Source organism: Myodes glareolus, chromosome 1 (assembly GCF_982192425.1).
Source record: "Myodes glareolus chromosome 1, mMyoGla1.1, whole genome shotgun sequence".
Taxonomy (NCBI): domain Eukaryota; kingdom Metazoa; phylum Chordata; class Mammalia; order Rodentia; family Cricetidae; genus Myodes; species Myodes glareolus.
This window is the reverse complement of record NC_142026.1, coordinates 121065069-121083493: the sequence shown is the minus strand read 5'-3', so window position 1 is coordinate 121083493 and position 18425 is coordinate 121065069. Positions and strand designations below refer to the sequence as shown.

The window sequence follows — 18425 nt, the reverse complement described above, 5'->3', positions numbered from 1 at the left end:
CCTAGAATGCTCAGAAGGGAGGTTTTGCTTCTCTGAATTCTCTTGTTTGAGCAAAACTAACTGCCCTCCCCAATCCAGAACAGACTGAGTCTTTGAGATACTTGTCAGCTTTCTTCAGCCACAAGAGTAGATCCAAACCTCAATTCGGATTAAACAAGTAACATCCCATTCCTTAGAATGCACAGGAAGCAAGGGAGGCCCCTTCACTCTGTTTGGAAACAGAGGTCATAGTTTACATTAAAAGGTAGAAGTTAAACTCTGATGGGTTGGCCAGCCCATTGTGCAGCCGGCTATTTTAAATCTGTGATGGAAGGAAGGTTCCTTTATTTATGAAGCCACTGATTTCAATGATTATGAATGCATACCCACGTATCTCACATATTTCTCTTTCTCATAAGCGGGTTTTCCCGTTAGAAGAGAGTGGTCATAAACAATGCCCTGTCTGCAAATGAAAAGTAAAGCTCTGACAATCCCTCCTACCTACCTATGTTTAGAAAAGCTGAATCAGGAGGAAAAAAAACCAGAATAATATATACGTATTCTCCCTCATATGCTAAATCCATAACTCTTCTCCTTAGCGGAGCAAAACACTCTGACTGAGAAAGGGAATGTAAAAAGGAATTGCTCACTATGAAGAATAGTCCAGCATGGCAGGAGAGACCTGGTAGCAGGAGAGGCCTGGTAGCAGAAGCAGGAGGCGGTTGTCCAGCTGAGTTCTCACTCAGGAAGCAAAGAGAAATGAATGATAGTACTCAGCTTTTGCCCCCCTGCTTTTATCCAGTCCAGAACCCTAGCCTGTGGAGTGGTGCTGCCTACATTTCGGGTCAGTCTTCCCACCTCAGCGTAGAAAGTCTCTCATAGACAGGACCAGAGGTTTACTTCCATGATGACCCTACATGCCATCAAGTTAACAACTAAGAGTGAGTATAATATATTCCATATCTATTGGCTTTAAAAAGAATCTACTTTAGCACAATCATTCATCTTTATGAAAACAATATAAAAGCTTTTTAAGTATGTATGATAAAATTATCATACATTATCTCTTTGAGCCACAGCATTCCTGATGGGGCTCAGTTATAACATACACAGGTAGGTAAGCAATGATTGAACTAAAATAAAATCCCAGCTTGCTTCCCTTTGGCTAACCAGTCTTGCAATGACTTTTATATTGCCATACAAAGCACCCATATATGCTTAAGTCTTTATTCATTAATGGTAAAGCAGGTCCCATTCTACCCATTAAGCTTGTAAAATATTCACTTGACTCCTCATGGCCTTTTCAGGTGCCTTCGGTCTTTCTTGGGCAACACTGTGATATGAAGTAAAGAAGGGTTGAAAATAAGTATGATTCCTGTCCTCTAAATGTTCCAAACCAAAAAGGCTCATTTGAAAACGCTCCTTGTGGAATGGGATCAGGGCTTTCGTTCATTCACTCCACAAACATTTACTGAATGTCTAACACAAGCCAAGGACTATTCTAGTAGCCTTAGGAACTTTGCCAGGAAGCTTGAAAATCCCTGCCCTTAGGCAGGCATGATGTGCATGCCTGTAATCCCAGCGCTTGTCAGATAGGCAAGAGGATCTTATTCAAAACCAGCTCAAGCTATATATACACAGTGAGACCTTGGCTTGAAGAAAACTTCAAAGAAAAGTCTTTGCTGGAAGGCAGTTTTTGCTTTAAAGTGTCTTAAAGAAGAACAAGAACTAAGAGTGCTTGGGAAATAACTTCACAGCCCGCATGATGGATGTCGAGGATACAACGAGACTGATAACAAATGTCAGCCAGATGTAGACAAACCCGGTTGCACCACATCCGGGGAAGAGTAAATGGTGCAGCCAAGTTGGAAAACAGCCTTCAACATATTAACCAGCAAATGGTTATAAGACTCAGCTTATGTTTCATAGGTAAAAAACCAAGAGAAGTGAGAGCATGCACCTACACAAGGAAGTGCATACAAATGCTCATCTAAGCATTATCCATTATAACCCAAAGCAGAAACAACTTAAGTCTATCACCCAACGGATGCAATGCGCTATATCTGTACAACTGGGAACCATTCCACAGTGGAGAAAGACCAAGTACTGGTACCTGTTATTAGAAATATGGTCTTGAAGTCATCATGCTAAGTGGGCCACGTCAGTCACAAGATAGCGCACATTTACTGTTAGGTATTTATATGAAATGTCAAGAAGAGGCAGAGAGCAGAGCTGGGGAGATGGGAGGGAGGGAGGAATGTTAGGGGGAACAGGATTCCTTTCCAAGGTGATGGAATGTTAAGAATGATTGTGGTGCTGATTACAGAGCTTTTGAAAATGACTAAAAATTGTTGCGAATGTTAGATGAGAGAACTGCATGGTGAGTGAATCACCTCTCATCAAGGCTGTTGGAAGAAACACAGGTGCTGGAGAGAAACAGAAATGATCCAGACAGATCCCATGGAGAAGGTAGCAGGCGCTACTGAGTTTGGTGAAGAAGTCAGTCAAAAGGAACGGAATCGGGAGAGCCTCACTTTGTTCCTATTTGCAAGCACCAGTGGGCTTTCCAGTACCTACCCAAAGTGGAGGAGAACACACACTTGGCCTTCTTACTAGTTGAGAAAGTGAATAGGCAGACTTAACGTCCTTCAGGGTCTGACTGTTTCACATGTGAATTTGACCAAATATCAGAAGAAGAAATAGCACCAGAGTCATAAAACTCCTTCCAGGAAGAGAAGGAAGGGGTATTTCCCAGTTCATTTTATGCAATCAGAGTATCTCCAAAATCAGAGGGCTGCACAGATAAGAGAAGAAAACTATAGATCACTATCACCAATAGCTACAAAAGTTACCCAATAAAAACCTGGCAAAAATGAGAGAGAGAGAGAGAGAGAGAGAGAGAGAATATAACTCAGTGAAGTCATATTCCAGAAATGAAAATAAACTTGTTTCAATATTTAAAAATATATCATTGATATATTTAAAAATATTTCAGTGTAACTAAATATAATACTATTTTAAAAAAGAAAGCTCATGAGTGATCATATTAATTAATGCAGAAAGAGCATTCAAGAAATCCAGTATTGGGGTAGAGAGATGGTTCAGTAAAGAGCAGCTGTTGCTCTTCTAGAAGGGCTGGGTTTGATCCCAGCTCCCCCACTGTGGCTCACAACTCTCTTTACTCCAGTCCCAGGGGATCTGATGCTTCCTTTTAGCCTCTGCAGGCATCAAACACACACACACACACACACACACACACACACGCGCGCGCGCGCGCGATGCACAGACTTACATGCAAACAATCTTTTTTTAATTAAAGAAATAAATCCAATATCTGTTTGTATGCAATAAATATCTCAGCAAACCAGGAAATATGAAGAACTCCTCAGCTTGATAAAGTTCACATAAAGTAAGACTTCAGCAAACACACTTAATGAGTATTTTTCCCTTACAGCTGGGAGCCAGGCGAGACTGCCCTTTCTCATTACTCACTTCCTATTAGAGCAGAAATGTTAGCTTATGGGGGGAGAAGGCAAGAAAAGGCACACAGACAAGGAAGAAAGAAATATAACCATTTCAATCCACAGATGGCTTATCCATAAAGAACCCTCAAAAGGCGAGTATGATACAATTGTGTAGCTATAGACTCGAACGAACAATGGACATCGACATTTAGAAACATTTAAAATACATATCATTTGCAATCGCTAAAGAAAAGAAAACACATAATTATAAGCTGAACATGATGTTCTCAAAGCTTCAAAATGCTGACGAGAGAAATAAAGGAGCTGATTAAATGGAAAGGCACCGCAGTTCACAGAGTAGATGATTCAACACAGAAAAGACCTCAATCAAATACATCCAAATTGTGATACAGAGTTAATGCAATTCCAATAACAACAACAAAAATCCCATCAAGAACATTTTTAGAATATAAGTGAGCTGATTCAAAAATTTAAATGAGAAGGCAAAGAAAGTAGACTAGTTAAAATAATTGTAAAATGAAGAATGAAGTTATGAGAAACCACAGTAACTAATTTTCAGACTTAAGAGCTACAGTAACGAAGAAAGTCTGGTATTTGTGATAGAACAGACATAGATTAGGAGAACAGAACAGCGAGTCCAGAAATAGATGCCACATATGTGGCCAATTAACTTCACAAAGGTGCAAAAGCAAGTCAGTGTGGAGATGGGAGCCTTTCCTGCGAGCATTGCTTGCAGCCCCTCCACGGCATCGAAAACACAGCCCTGGAAGAGGAGGAAAGAAAAAGTGCACCACCAGAATGAAGAACTCTTGCTCTATAAAAGGTTCTGTTTAAAACATTGGAAAGGCAGGTTGCAGGTTGGGAGGGAGTATCTCCTAACGACACTAGGCCAGGGCAATGTCTCTAGCAAATATAAAGTAGTCTTAAAACTCAGCTGAGAGAAAACAAACTGAACCACAAAAACGGGTCAGAAGACTAGAACTGACCTTTCTCAAAGAGGATAACTGAAGTTGCAGAAAAGCGACTCAATGGGGAAAAATTGTTTCATTTGGCAAATAGGACCGAAAGGACTAGAAATGCATATCAAACCTCACACCTGATGTGAATATTACCCCCAAACTGGCCTAAATATGTATGACATAAAACCATAGTTTTACAAAATAACAGTAACAAGACAATTTTTATGACCTAAAGTGAAGCCCAGAAGGAGGTTTGAGCCCTTGGATTCAAGATGGCCCTGAGCAATGTAGTAAGATCTCATTTCAAATACCAATAATAAGAACTTATAGAAAATACAAAGGGTGGCAGCCAGAAGGAGACATCACTGATAGGCAGAGCTTCAGTTCAGCAAGACAAAATTGTTGGAGTCGTGGTTTCGTAATTGTGTAAAATTACTTGACATGACTAACCTGTACGTTTAAAAATAGCTAATGTAGTAAATTTGATCATCTATGCATGACAATATCTTGCTCTGTAGCCCAGGCTGGGCTGTAGCCCAGGCTGGACTACAGCTTTATAACTACTTCTGACTCATCATCCTGTGTGCAAGATCATGGACAAGCATCATCACATCCAGTGATGTGTAATTATTTTTCACTAAAATAAAAAAAAATAATATCAACAGCATCAAATTCTGGCCATGATGTGGAGCAACTGGAACTGTCTTACAGTGCTGGCTGAACGGGAAAACGTCTGGTACTTGTTTAATGTTAAACACACTTAACACAGAATGTATTCCCCCACCGTCAACAAGTGAAAACTCTTGTTCACAGTATTTTATATAAGAATTTTATAGCAGATTCAGCCATACATACTCCCAACTGGAACCAAACTACTATGCCTTTCCTCGGGTGAATTACAGAATGGAATTGTACCATGACATACGACACAAAGATGGCCATCAGCAAGACACACTGATCAGTCTCCGAAGGGGCTGTGCCGAAGAAAAGCCGTCACTCTCCTAATTTAATACTGAATGACAGGGTCCTTTGCTTTGTCTGGCTTTCTTGTCAATGTTTTAGGTTACTTTACAAAGCAGTACGATTCTTCATGGCCTGCTCCGACACATATTCAATACACTCTGCTCTGATTTGTCCCTCCCCTCACTGCCCTCTCTCGTGTTCCCTCTCCAGCTCCAGCTAGTTCCATTTCTTCCCTCAGTTAGTCTCCTCCTTTCAATTTTCTTATGCATGTATCTCCTTTCTATCACTCTATGTAGTTCAGACACCCATTAAGATTCCCAAAAACCACTTCCTAGTTTTTGAACAACACAGACACACACACACACACACACACACACACACACACACACACACACTCACATACACAATGTGTAAAATTCAGGTTCTCTCATAGGGAAGAAGACATGCAGTGTTTGTCTTCTTCTCTGGGGCTGCATATCTTTATCCATTGATGAATGGGTAGGCTGGATCTATGTATTGACTACTGTAAATAGTGTGTCTGTAAACATGGATGTGCAAGTTTGGGTGATGTGTTTTCTGAGAGCCCTTACCCAAGACTGGTATAGCTTAGTCCCATAGAAGTCCTATTTTCAGGTTGGATGGTTGGTTTTTGAGGAGACTACATACTTACTTCTGTAATGTCAATAGAGGTCTACATGCTCGTCGTGAGAGTTAAGGGTTCTTCTTTCCCTACATCCTTGCCAGTATCTATTGTTATTTGCTTTCTTGATATCCATTCTGATTGGGTAACACGGAATCTCAAAGCAGTTTTCATTTGTATTTTTCTGATGGCTAAGGATGTTGAACATCTTCCAAGTATTTACTGGACATTTGAATTCTGGCTTTTGAGAACTGTTTATATAGCTCATTAGCACAGCTTTCAACTGGAACATTTGTGGTCTGGATGTTTGATTTTGTTGTTTTTATATAACCTGGCTATTGATCCCTGGCTGACATGTAGGCGGCAAGGATCCCCCATCCCCCTGCCGCCCATTCTGTAGGCTGCTTCTTCACTCTGGTGGCTGATTCCTGTGCTGTGTGGATGCCTCTTTATTTCCTGTAGTCCCATTTGTCAATTCTTGAGATTATTTCCCGTGCTATTGGAGTATGTTCAGAAAACCCTGGCCTATGCCTGTATATCTTGAAGTGTTTGCCTATTTCCCCACAGCAACTTCAATATTTCAGATCTTACACTAAGATCGTTAATCCATTCTGTGCAGGATGACAGATATTCATCTAATTTTTTTTATTTTCACATATGAAAATCCAGTTTCCCCAGAACCACTGGAATGTATGTTTTTGACAGTCTTGTTAAATATTAGCTGGCTGCAACTGTGTAGGCTTATTTATGCTCTTTTTGGTCTGAGTTTATTTTTGTGCCAGCACCGTGGTATTTGTTATTATTGCTCTGTAATATGATTGGAAATTTTTTTATTGAGCTCTACATTTTTCTCTGCTTCCCTTCCTGCCTCTCTCCTCCACCCTTCAACTCTCCTGCAAGGTCCCCATGCTCCCACTTTACTCAGGAGATCTTGTCTTTTTCTACTTTCTACTTCCCATGTATGTTAGATCTACATGTATGTTAGAGTAAGTACATGTGATATTGTCTTTCTGTGTTTGGGTTACCTCACTCAAAATAATATTTTCTGGCTCCATCCATTTTCCTGCAAAATTCAAGGTGTTGTTTTTTTTCTGCTGTGTAGTACTCCATTGTGTAAATGTACCACATTTTCCTTATCCATTTGGTCAAGGGGCATTTAAGTTGTTTCCAAGTTCTGGCTATGACAAACAAAGCTGCTATGAACATAGCTGAGCACATGTCCTTGTGGCACAATTGAGCATCCTTTGGATATATACCCAAAAGTGATATTACTGGGTCTTGAAGAAGGTTGTTTCCTAATTTTCTGAGAAATCACCCCTTTGACATCCAAAGGGGCTGTACAAGCTTGCATTTCCACCAGCAATGCGGAAGTGTTCCCTTTCCCCACAACCTTTCCAGCATAAGTTGTCATCAATGTTTTTAATCTTGGCCATTCTTACAGGTATAAGATGGAATCTCAGAGTTGTTTTGATTTGCATTTCTCTGGTGACTAAGGATGTTGAATATTTCCTTAAGTGTCTTTCAGCCGTTTTAGATTCCTCTGTTGAGAGTTCTCTGTTTAGGTCTGTACTCCATTTTTTTTTATTGGATTATGTGTTCTTTTGGTGACTAACTTCTTGAGTTCTTTGTATATTTTGGGAATCAGACCTTTGTCTGATGTGGGGTAAGTGACGATCTTTTCCTATTCTGTAGGTTGTCGTTTTGTCTTGTTGACCATGTTCTTTGCTTTACAGAAGCTTTTCAGTTTCAGGAGGTCCCATTTATTAATTGTTTCTCTCACTGTCTGTGCTGCTGGGGTTATATTTAGGAAGTGGTCTCCTGTGTCAATGTGTTCAAGTGTACTTTCCACTTTCTCTTTTATGAGGTTCAGTGTGGCTGGCTTTATGTTGAGATCTTTGATCCATTTGAACTTGAGTTTTGTGCTTTGTGCATGGTGATAGATATAGATCTATTTTCATTCTTCTACACATAGATATCCAGTTATGTCAGCACCATTTGTTAAATATGCTTTCTTTTTTCCATTTGATATTTTTTTGCTTCTTTGTCAAAAATGAGGTGTTCAAAGAAGTGTGGATTAATATCCGGGTCTTCTATTCAGTTCCATTGGTTCTCCTCTCTGTTTTTATGCCAATACCAGGCTATTTTCAGTACTGTAGTTCTGTAGTAGAGTTTGAAGTCAAGGATTGTGATGCCTCCAGAAGTTCTTTTATTGTTCAGGATTGTTTAGACTATCCTGGGTTCTTTGCTTTTCCATACGAAGTTGAGTACTGTTCTTTTGAGGTCTTTGAAGAATTTTGCTGGGCATTGCATTGAATCTGTAGATTGCTTTTGGTAAGATTACCATTTTTACTATGTTAATTCTGCCTATCCAAGAGCATGGGAGATCTTTCCACTTTATGGTGTCTTCTTCAATTTCTTTCTTTAAAGATTTAAAGTTCTTGTCATATAAATCTTTCATTTGTTTGGTTAGAGTTACTCCGAGATATTTTATGTTATTTGTGACTATTGTAAAGGATGTTGTTTCTCTGATTTCTTTCCCAGCCCTTTTATCAACTGTGTACAGGAGGGCTACTGATTTTTTTGATTTAATCTTGTATCCTGCTACATTACTGAAAGTGTTTATGAGTCTTAGAAGTTCTTTGATAGAATTTTTGAGATTGCTTATGTAAACTATCATATCGTCAGCAAACACTGTGAATTTGACTTCTTCTTTTCTGATCTGTATCCCCTTGATCTCCTTTTGGTGTCTTATTGCTCTAGCTAGGACCTCAAGAACTATATTCAATAGATATGGAGAGAGTGGATAACCTTGTCTTGTTCCTGATTTCAGTGGGATTGCTGGGAATTTCTCTCCATTTAGTTTGATGTTGGCTGTTGGCTTGCTGTGTATAATTGGAAACTTTAAAAAAAAATATGTGCAGGTGTATGTGTGCATGTGTGTGTTCGTGCACTTGGGTATGTGCATGTGCCTGCAGAAGCTAGATAAAAGCACTGAATCCTTTGATGCAGGAATTAGAGGTGGTTGCCAGCCATTTGATGTGGGTGCTGGAAATTGAACTCCAATCCTCTGCAAGCTGCAGGAGCAGCGTGTGCTCTCACTTCGGAGTCACCTCTCCTGCCCCTCCATTACCATTGCAGATCAAGTACTGTGACATTTCAAGCACTGCTCTTTCTGCTAAGGACTGTTTTCGTTATTTAGGGCCTTTTGTGCTTCCGTGTGGATTTTATTTTTTTCAAGTTTTGTGGAGAATGCATTAGTGCTGTTCTTTTTAAAACTAGAGTGATGAACAATAAAGAACTGACCTACCATAGCTGAGGTCTAGTGGGAGATTCACACTTATAAAAGCCGGCAAGAAAAAAATTGTGGAGTACTGAGTTGGCAGTGATGCATCCTAACTCTGGAAGTGGTTGAGCAAAACTATTCACATATTAAAATTCTTAAAATTGCAACACACACACACACACACACACACCCCGAAAGAAAAGTACTACCATGAATGATCTGTTTGAAAAGACCTTGGTTACATACTCGGTGACTAATCATGAATATTGTCACCTTTGCGCATTTGTGTTCCCAAAACCATGCTATAGATCTCAGAGGGGCACACTGTCACGGTCACAGGGAGTAAATATATTTTCCTGTGGATTCAAGGTCCACTGACCTGTACCAGCGGCTGAGAGGCAGAGCAGGAAAAAACATTTCTGAACGAAGCAAGATATTATGTGTTTCCTAGGATAAGGGTTTCACAAGGCTGGCACAGATCAGTGCTTTGGGGAAAGGAAAGGCCCCTTTTCTAGGGGTGATTCACAGGGAATGCTTCCAAGCGGTACGCCCCAAACTATCCCCATCAACTATGAGACCCCAGTTTGGAGATCACTGAAGCCTTCATTCTGCTATGACTGCTACATCCCACCCCCTCCAATTCAATCTATCATTATAAGTGTCTTCTCACTAATAGGGAAAGTGAGTGAAGTTGGTAAAGCCTTTGTCGTGAATTGGGAAAAATGAAAGACATCTAGGAATAGAAAAATTATGTAAACGAGGCATGATGAAGAGAGGGTTCACAGATGAAAGGGAACTCGAACTATAGTCACCAAGTTGACAAGAGAAAGAGGCCACACTGAAGAGGAGATTCCACGGACAGGTTCCTGCGATGCGTGCAACAGGTGACGGTCACCCACGGAGAGGAGACGGTCACCCCAGAGTCATTAGGCCCGGCTCTCCCTAACCCATATCCATCTCCTCAGCACAGGCTGGTAGCGGATGAGTAACAGCCAGGAGATGCATGAGTGTCAAGCATTAAGTTGTGAAATTGTTGGAGATAGTGATGTACAGAGAATGAGTGTCGTGTGTTAACACCATTGGTGATGGAAGAATGTGTGTGTGATCGCTAAAACTCCCGTGATTTCTCAATAGCTTCTTTCAAGGGCCTTTTTCTTGCCAGTGTTGTCTCCTTGGCCACTCCATTTTAGTGATCTTCCTCTCGTATTCCGCTTCCAATTCTTTTTTTTATCCCCAGAGTCAGGGTTTCTCTGTGTAACAGTCCTAGCTGTCCTGGAACTGGCCCTTGTAGACCACTCTGGCCTCGAACTCGCAGAGACCCTCCTGCCTCTGCATCCCGAGAGCTGGGATTAAAGGCGTGCACCACCACTGTCTGGCTCCTCTTCCAGTTCTTGGCTGTAGCTTTTCCTGTTTACTTTCTGACAGTCTACATACTTATTAGAGTTTACTTTCCACCTCCCACGAGACGGTAATTGAAAAGAGAAGGGAATGGAGCCTCAAAGGAACAGAGTCTGTGGCAGCGCCACCGTGGTCTTTCCTGGAGGCAGGCATGCCCATGGTTAGAGACGCTCAGTGACTCTTCTTAGGAAAGACAATGAGCACGGCCTAAGGAGTGATCTGTGAACCTGGTTGCTGCATGTCCAGTGCTTGTTTCTGTAACTCTGCTCGGCTACAGTTGATTGGGGAGCAGGACAGACTCTGTCTTACTCTTTTAATATGGTATGGAGACGAGGGCTACACGACAGCACAGCTCCTTTCTTAGTGGAATAAGCGAGGTCCGAAAGCAAAGGCTGCCAGGATTTATACAGCCAGAGCAGGCCTTAACAAGCACCATCTATGAGAAATTCTTTCACGTTCGTCCTTTTCTGCAGATATGGAAAATAATCCCAGGCAGCAATATTATGCTTCCATGGTTACAGAGAATATTATGCTTTTCTAGGACCAAACATAATTTCGATCCTTGCCAACCATGCTTCTGAACATGCACTGCTGAAATCAGGCCAGCCAAGCAGAACCAAAGTAATTTACTCGGACCAAATCCGTCTTACAGGGAAAGCTAACCAAAGAGGCAAAGCCGTGTGTTAGTGACACCTCTCCAGGCCCGATCCTTACTGATCTGTGCAGGAAGCTACCTTACAGGGATACAAAGAAATGAAGCTGTTGACAGTGCTGGCTGCAAGGCCTTTTTGCTTCCACGTTTCTGCTTCCACAGGACTGACCGTCAGGGGCCAAGACTTCCTTGCTGGTAGAAGTGGGTAACATATCACTTGAACTTCATAAGGTTACTCTCATGACTCAGCGAGTCAATCTGAATGGAGTCCTTTGGGCCAGAGTGTGATACGTAACAACATTCAATAAAAGCGATTATTATTGTTGGGTACTGTAGAGCATTTTCAGCAACTTACAAGTTTTTGCCAGATGGCTCTCTCTGAGTTAGTCTGATTCCTAGAAGGCTGCAGCTTACAATGACACTATCTAAAAATCTCAACAGGCGTGCCTTTGCCATGACTCAACAGCACACAGGGACTCCAGCGCTTATGGAGACTCAGCCTTGATTTTCTTCATCGAGGAGCACAGTCTACTTTTAACTAAGGGTAAAAGTTAGGAAAGAAAAAATCTCCCCTGATTATTTTGCTTGTTTGCTGTGTGCGTGTCTTTTTGAGATGGGGTCTTCTTCTAGCGCCCAGGCTGCCACACACACGTGCACAATGCTTTCACACGTCCCCTCCCCTCATTTCCTGGGTCTCCTTGTGACTCTGAGCGGCGCCTTCTTTAGAGATGAGTGCTGAGCGTGGGGAGAAAAATGGAAGCAGCAGGTGCAGGCTGTTTTCAAAACATTTGGTTTGGATGGCAACAGATGATGCAGCAATCAGGGGAATAACTGTGTTTAGAAAGACAGGCCAGCCTGCACGTCTAGCCTTGGGGAGACACAAAATGCCTAAAAAGTCAAGGGCTAGGGATGTAGCTCAGTGGAAGAGTGATTGTCGAGCACCTGGGAGGGCCTAGTTTGAATCCCTGGTGCTGAAACAAACCAACAAAGAAACAAAGATGCAGAGGCCATACTTATAGCCCTCACCCTAAAACAGAAGAGGGGGAAGTAACTAGAAAGGAAAAAATATAAATAATAGTCTAAAGGGAGGGAAGGAAAACATTTTTAGCTTAGGCGAGAGGAAGGAAGGCCTCATTTACAAGATGAAACACAGTAGAAACGGTATGGATGTAGTGATGGTGTTCAGGGGTGTTGGCAAGGAAAAAGCATGTGCCATCACTGCCATTCTAGTTGGTGTATGCGGTGACATGCACACACACTATCCTAGCCTAATGACACACTCTCAGAATGGGTCGTGCCATGAAAATACACATGACTATGGATGAAAAAGAGGGGTGGTCTCCAGGCCTGGGGAATGAGTCAGAGCTATGGGTAAATTTCTACTTAGGAACAACGGTAAAGAACTGGGAGTCTCTGTACACACTCAGTTGACCTCATAGCTAGGATGTTTCTTGGAGCTTTCGAGGGGCATCCCAAAGCATAGTTGACTCAGGACCACTAAAACAGACCAAAGTTGGGACTATCTGCCACCATGTGCAGATGGTGAAATGGCACTAAGAAGTTCACCTTACAGACTACCGGCTGCTAACTGAATAGCCCCCTGGTATGGTAAAGGAGGCACACATTGTCAATGGCCTTGGAACACAGCAAATGCCAGGCTAGAACTGGAAAGGACTCACACTGCAGGGTTAGTTTTCTCTGAAGAAATTCACCCTCTTTCCTAGTCCCAGATACTGTGGGAGATTTTGCCAAGACTGCCTGTGGCCTAGATCATGTTCAATCAGCCTGGTTTTGTTATTTGAAATAGTTTTTTAAAAAGGATAACCATTTTCTTGCTTATTTCCATTTTCTATTACATCTTTCTTCATTATGAAAACAAAAAGCCCCTCTCCCCTTTTTAGTGCTAAGAGCTGAGCTTACAGCCTTGTGTATAATGCCAGCTAAGTACTCCATCACTGAGTTACATTTTCAGCCCTTCTGGTGTTTTTGTTTAAGCTTCATGGGTACTTTCTTCAGACCTCAACAGAAAAGAAAGCCTTAAAATAAACATACAAATATGGTGAAAACTATTTTGTAATTCCAATAAACAGTGAGAAACGAAGACGAAATTCTCTGTAGATGTCCTCTCCAAGGAGAGACATTAGCTGCTTCAGCTCTACATAAAGGGCAACAGAGATAACTGAAGCCTGTCTTCTCTCAACATCTTAATATTATAGTCCAGAGAATTACTCCCATCTTGAGTAACCATGGTAACATGCAGAGCCAGATGCTAGCAAGGCTTGGGAAAACGTGAAAGGGGGTACTTTAGAAGGGCAATGTGGTTCAGTCTACTCCCAAGAAACAGGGATAACAAGATGCCTAGCCAGAAACAAGAAAGTCAAGAGTCTCCCTGAAGTCCACCAAGAGCATCTGGAAGAAAAGAACCCTAGAATTGAGCTCATATAATTCCCTGATTTTATCAAAGAAAATGAGGCCCAGAGACTGACCAGTTTGATCAGGGCCATCTAGTGTTTGGTAGAAAAAATATCACTTAGTGGTCCTCACTTAGCACACTGCCCACCATCTCCCGCTGGCTTTCGATCCAGGAGGCCCCTCGACACAGAAGACATCTCAGTATCCATTTCTGCCAATCAGGGCACTATCATTTCCCCACTTGTTTTCACTGTGAATATTTCCAAATATCAACTAGTAGAAACAAAAAATAATAAGCTCTGGAACATTCTGTCTACAAATGTCAACTCCTGACAATCTTTTCCCCCCATGCTTTTACAACTTCCCTTCTTCAAGACAATTCTGGAATAATTTTCAGGTACCACTATTGTTTATTAAACAGCAAACACTCAAATTTTCTACCTGAGCATGAAGCAGAGACACTTGTCTCTAGGGATCCTGGGTTTCCCTGTTGCACACACTTGTGGGTGTCAACTATTTTCTATTCTGTTTCACAGCTCAAAGACACAAACGTAGTCTTACATAGGCCGATAGGATCTGCCCTATGATCTGGCACACGTGGGGAATTTAAAGGAATTGTTTTAGATAGGAAGCACACAGAAAGGGAACTTATGTTAAGAGATAAATGCCTTTTGTCCTTAAACAAAATTCCAGGAACACCTAGCATTTGTTTAAATTAAGCTTAGAATCAAAACCAATTCCCCCCACAAATCCATGGGAAAGGTACCAAGTGTTTTAATTTATTTAAAAAAAATCGCGTGAGGAATGAATGCCATACAACATGGCTCACACAGAAAGTTTATTGGAAGAGGAGAAAGAAGGGGCAGAGAAAGGGGCAGAGACCGGTCCCTGGGAACAACAGTGGCAGGAGAGAAAGAGAGGGAGAGAGAGAAGAAAGAGAGAAAAGGAGAGAGAAAGAGAGAGAGAGAGAGAGAGAGAGAGAGAGAGAAGAGAGAGAGGAAGTGAGAGAAGAGAGAGAGCAGAGAAAGAGAAGAGAGAGGGGAAGAAAGCGAGGGAGAGGAAGACAGAGGGAGAGGAGAGAGAGAGGAGAGAGAGGAGAGAGAGAAAGACAGAGATAGAAAAGAGAAGAGAGAGCGGGGAGTGGAAAAGAGAGGGAGAGCAAGGGAGAGAAGAGTGAGGGAGATGGGAGGTGGGCAAGGGCTACTTTTTAAAGGGGAATGTAGCAAATGTACGCAGGAGGTGGTGCTCTCAATGGCTGCAGCTGAGGATGTACCCTGTCAGGACCCAGGGGCAGGCCCATACAGATGCCTGAATGCTAACACTAAGCAATGACATTCTTTTGATTTATTTATTTTTTCTCATACAGGGTCTGTTTTTCATCCATTCTCTTCCTTTGGCATAGGGTCTTGTTATTCAACCCAGGCTCAGAGTTCCCCCGCCTCACCCTCTGATGGGTTTGTGCCCGTGCCATCACACCCACCGCAATGGAATTCTAGATGGTCAATAAATCCACAGAGTAAATGACAAAATAATTTCCCATCATCTTTTCTAAGACTATTGGTTTGTTCTAAGGATACGATGGGAATTTAAAATTCAACAATTACATTAACCCTTCCTTTCATCCAGCCACTTAAAACCTGTCTCTGCAAAAACCACAGCAAAACAGATATTTTTAAAAAAGAAGTTCTGAGCCAGGTGTGGTGCTACACATCTATAATCCTAACACTTAGGAGGTGAAGTCAGGAGGATTAGGAGTTCAAGGCCAGTCATGGCTCTGTAGCAAATTCAAGGCCAGCCTGCAACTAGAGCCTGCTCAAAGAAAAACAAAAGGTTTTTGGTGGCGTTGTTGTTGTTTTTTGTTTTTTGAGACAGAGTTTCCCTGTAGCTATGGAGCCAGTCCTGGTCTGTAGAGCGCTGTAGACCAGACTGGCCTTGAACTCACAGAGATCCGCCTGCCTCTGCCTCCCGATTGCTAGAATTAAAGGCGTGTGTCACTACTGCCCAGGGAAATATAAAGTTTTAATCAACAAATATTTCTCTATTAGCAGCAGTAGATAGGATATGACTTTGACACTGACAGATGCCATCTCCACCGCCAACCCTTCCTTTCCCTCTGCTCTGTCACGTGTCAGTATTTATATGAGTTTACAAAATGCATTCTAATGTACAGTTACATTAGAGAGCCAAAGTCAGAGCAAATTCGGGACAGCCAGAACTGTTAAATAATTTCATTTCAAATATGAATTCCAATTCTTTCAGAACAACAACCCCATCAAACACCACAGTCAACCGGCTGACAATGTTAACAGCTTATCCATCTTGCAACTGGGGTAGCAATCGTACCTGCTGAGGTTTCTCTAAATTTGTCGCTGGTCTTCTTTTTCCTCCATTTCCAAGGCTTGAAGATTTTACCAATGGTCGAGAGTTTCCCCTTTCTCTTGAAGGGAGGCGTCTGGGAACCTGCTGGGGGGCCATCCGAGTTTGCTATGGAGGCTTTGTCTAGGCCATCAACTGTGTAAAGAAAAATCAAGTCAGAGGAAAGCTGCAACGAAAGCTTGAAACAACACTATCTGTCTTTTCTTGGACTATTAACAGAACCTTGCCTGTGCTCTTTGGAATTGCACATAAAGTCTGTTTTGTCCCATTCTGCAGCTGGTAGGACTCCCTTGATATCCATCAGGGACTCAATCAATCATAAGTTATAGTCCCCGTAGGTGATCATTTTGGGGAAACAGAAAAGGAGGGCAAGACTTACACGACAGCTAGAGCCAGACAAATAAAACCCCGTGAACCGCAGCGGAGCCCATCTGCAACAGCACGTCACTATTTTGTGCAGGGACCCAGGACTCTCAGTATCCCTGAAGTAGGATGCTCCTCCAAGGCTATTTTGGCACTCTCAACAAGGAATTCACAGTTATGGAGCTGTGAAAACCATGGTTTCTCCTTCACAAAAGGAATCTCGGTGCCAAGAAGCTAAACTCTATTTTTATAATGCTAACACTATCATGGGCTTATGCCACAACAAGGTTTTCAGTCTCGAAGAAGCTGACAGCTATTGCTACCAAGAAGAAATATGTGGGAAAGATGAGGATGGCGTGCAACAACGTATTATCCACCTAGGTTTTTAGGATTTTCTCATTCAGGAGAAAAGCACATCCTGAAGTTGCCTTACACTATGTTCTAAACAGAAGGAGTTACTCATGACCTACATCACCCCAACGCCAAATCCTAGAAGCAGCCACAATGACAAACTATGGTATTACTAAATTTACTAAAATAGCACTCCTTTGTTTTATAAAATAGGTTTTGGACAAATACATAATTGTTAAATGCAACAAAATGTTAAGTATGGAATCTAGGTGGCAGACACATGTAGGTTCAAGTCTTTTCTCTTCTCTGAAGTTTTGGAAATTTTTCTAATAAATATGAAGGGGAAAAACAAAAACAAAGAGAAGTTGTATAGCGAAGACTTCCCCTTAGCGGAAGGTAGGATAGACCTACTCTTTTTTCCGTTACTCTTGCTAAAACCAGTGCATAAATCCATTCATACAAACGACATGAGTGGACTGCAAAAATATCAAGTTGAAAAGGCTACAAAGAAGAGAGAATGTACTGTGTAGTTCTGGTTTTATATAATTCAAAAATAGGCAAAATGTCCCAATGGCAAAATAAAAAAGAAGAAAGAAAGGAAATCGGTAGGGATGAGCTGAGTGGCAGGAGAACTAGAGGAGAGAGACTGCATCCCAACATCGGTTGCATTATCACACATCTTTACTTTCGTGCATTTCCCGTTATGGAAAATTAATCTTCGAAAACTCGTAAAGTCTAACTGATATACGTGCTGAGGTGATTACAGGTGAATTGTGCTGACAGCCATCAAGAATAAATGAACAGAAGGATGGGATGAGAAGCTGGATAAATACTCGGCACAGCAAAATGCACAGTTGTTGAAACTCCGTGGTAAATAAGAAAGGGATGGGGAAATGCTTTTATCCTCATATATTTTTGAAAAGTTTCTAATAAACATATCCGGGGAAAGGGACAACGAATAACAGAAATCAAACAGCGAGCACTGCTACTTCAAGGAAGATGTTTTTACTCCTATCCCTCTTGTTAAGTACAGCTTGGAAAACAGCAACAGCCCTGCATGCTACAGATTTGTGAAAACAGATGACCATGAAGTAGAGAGAAAGCAGACCACCCAAGATCTCAGATTCCAATAAACCAATAAACAACATGATGTAGGGACCCATCGGTTCTATTTTTTTCCACATCTCTCACTCTTATAGCTATAAAAAAATAGAAAAGAAAACAGAAAGACTAGTGGGCATCGGCCAAAAGAGCCTCAAACAAAAGCTCCTCTTTCCAGCCATCAGATGGAAAAAAAACAACCTGAAAAGACAGAAGAGTTTAGACCACAACGATTCTGCTTGGGCCAAGCACCACAGAGGAAACTGTGATCATACCTGCCAGCAAAGGTTAAACGCAGGAATGAGACTTTCACTCTCATGAGCCTTCAGAAAGGATCCTGATGCTTCCACCAGAGTCTAACAGAAGACAAAGCAGAAAGACCCTCCTGCCTACGCAGGGGTAACAAGCATCCCCCACAGTGTCAGGGGAGACTATATGCGACACCTAGATATTTACCCCATCC

At 41.8% G+C, this 18425-nt stretch overlaps 1 protein-coding gene across 4 annotated transcripts in view; it reads right to left on the bottom strand.

Annotated features, from left to right (window-relative positions):
* Phactr2 (phosphatase and actin regulator 2) overlaps positions 1–18425 on the bottom strand; it is a 269580-nt gene that overhangs the window by 77814 nt on the left and 173341 nt on the right. For all 4 annotated transcript variants that reach the window (XM_085688639.2, XM_085688637.2, XM_085688643.2 and 1 more), the window contains exon 2: positions 16115–16282. In XM_085688639.2, coding sequence (XP_085544765.1) covers positions 16115–16282 — 168 coding nt within the window. The remainder of the gene's footprint in view (positions 1–16114; positions 16283–18425) is intronic.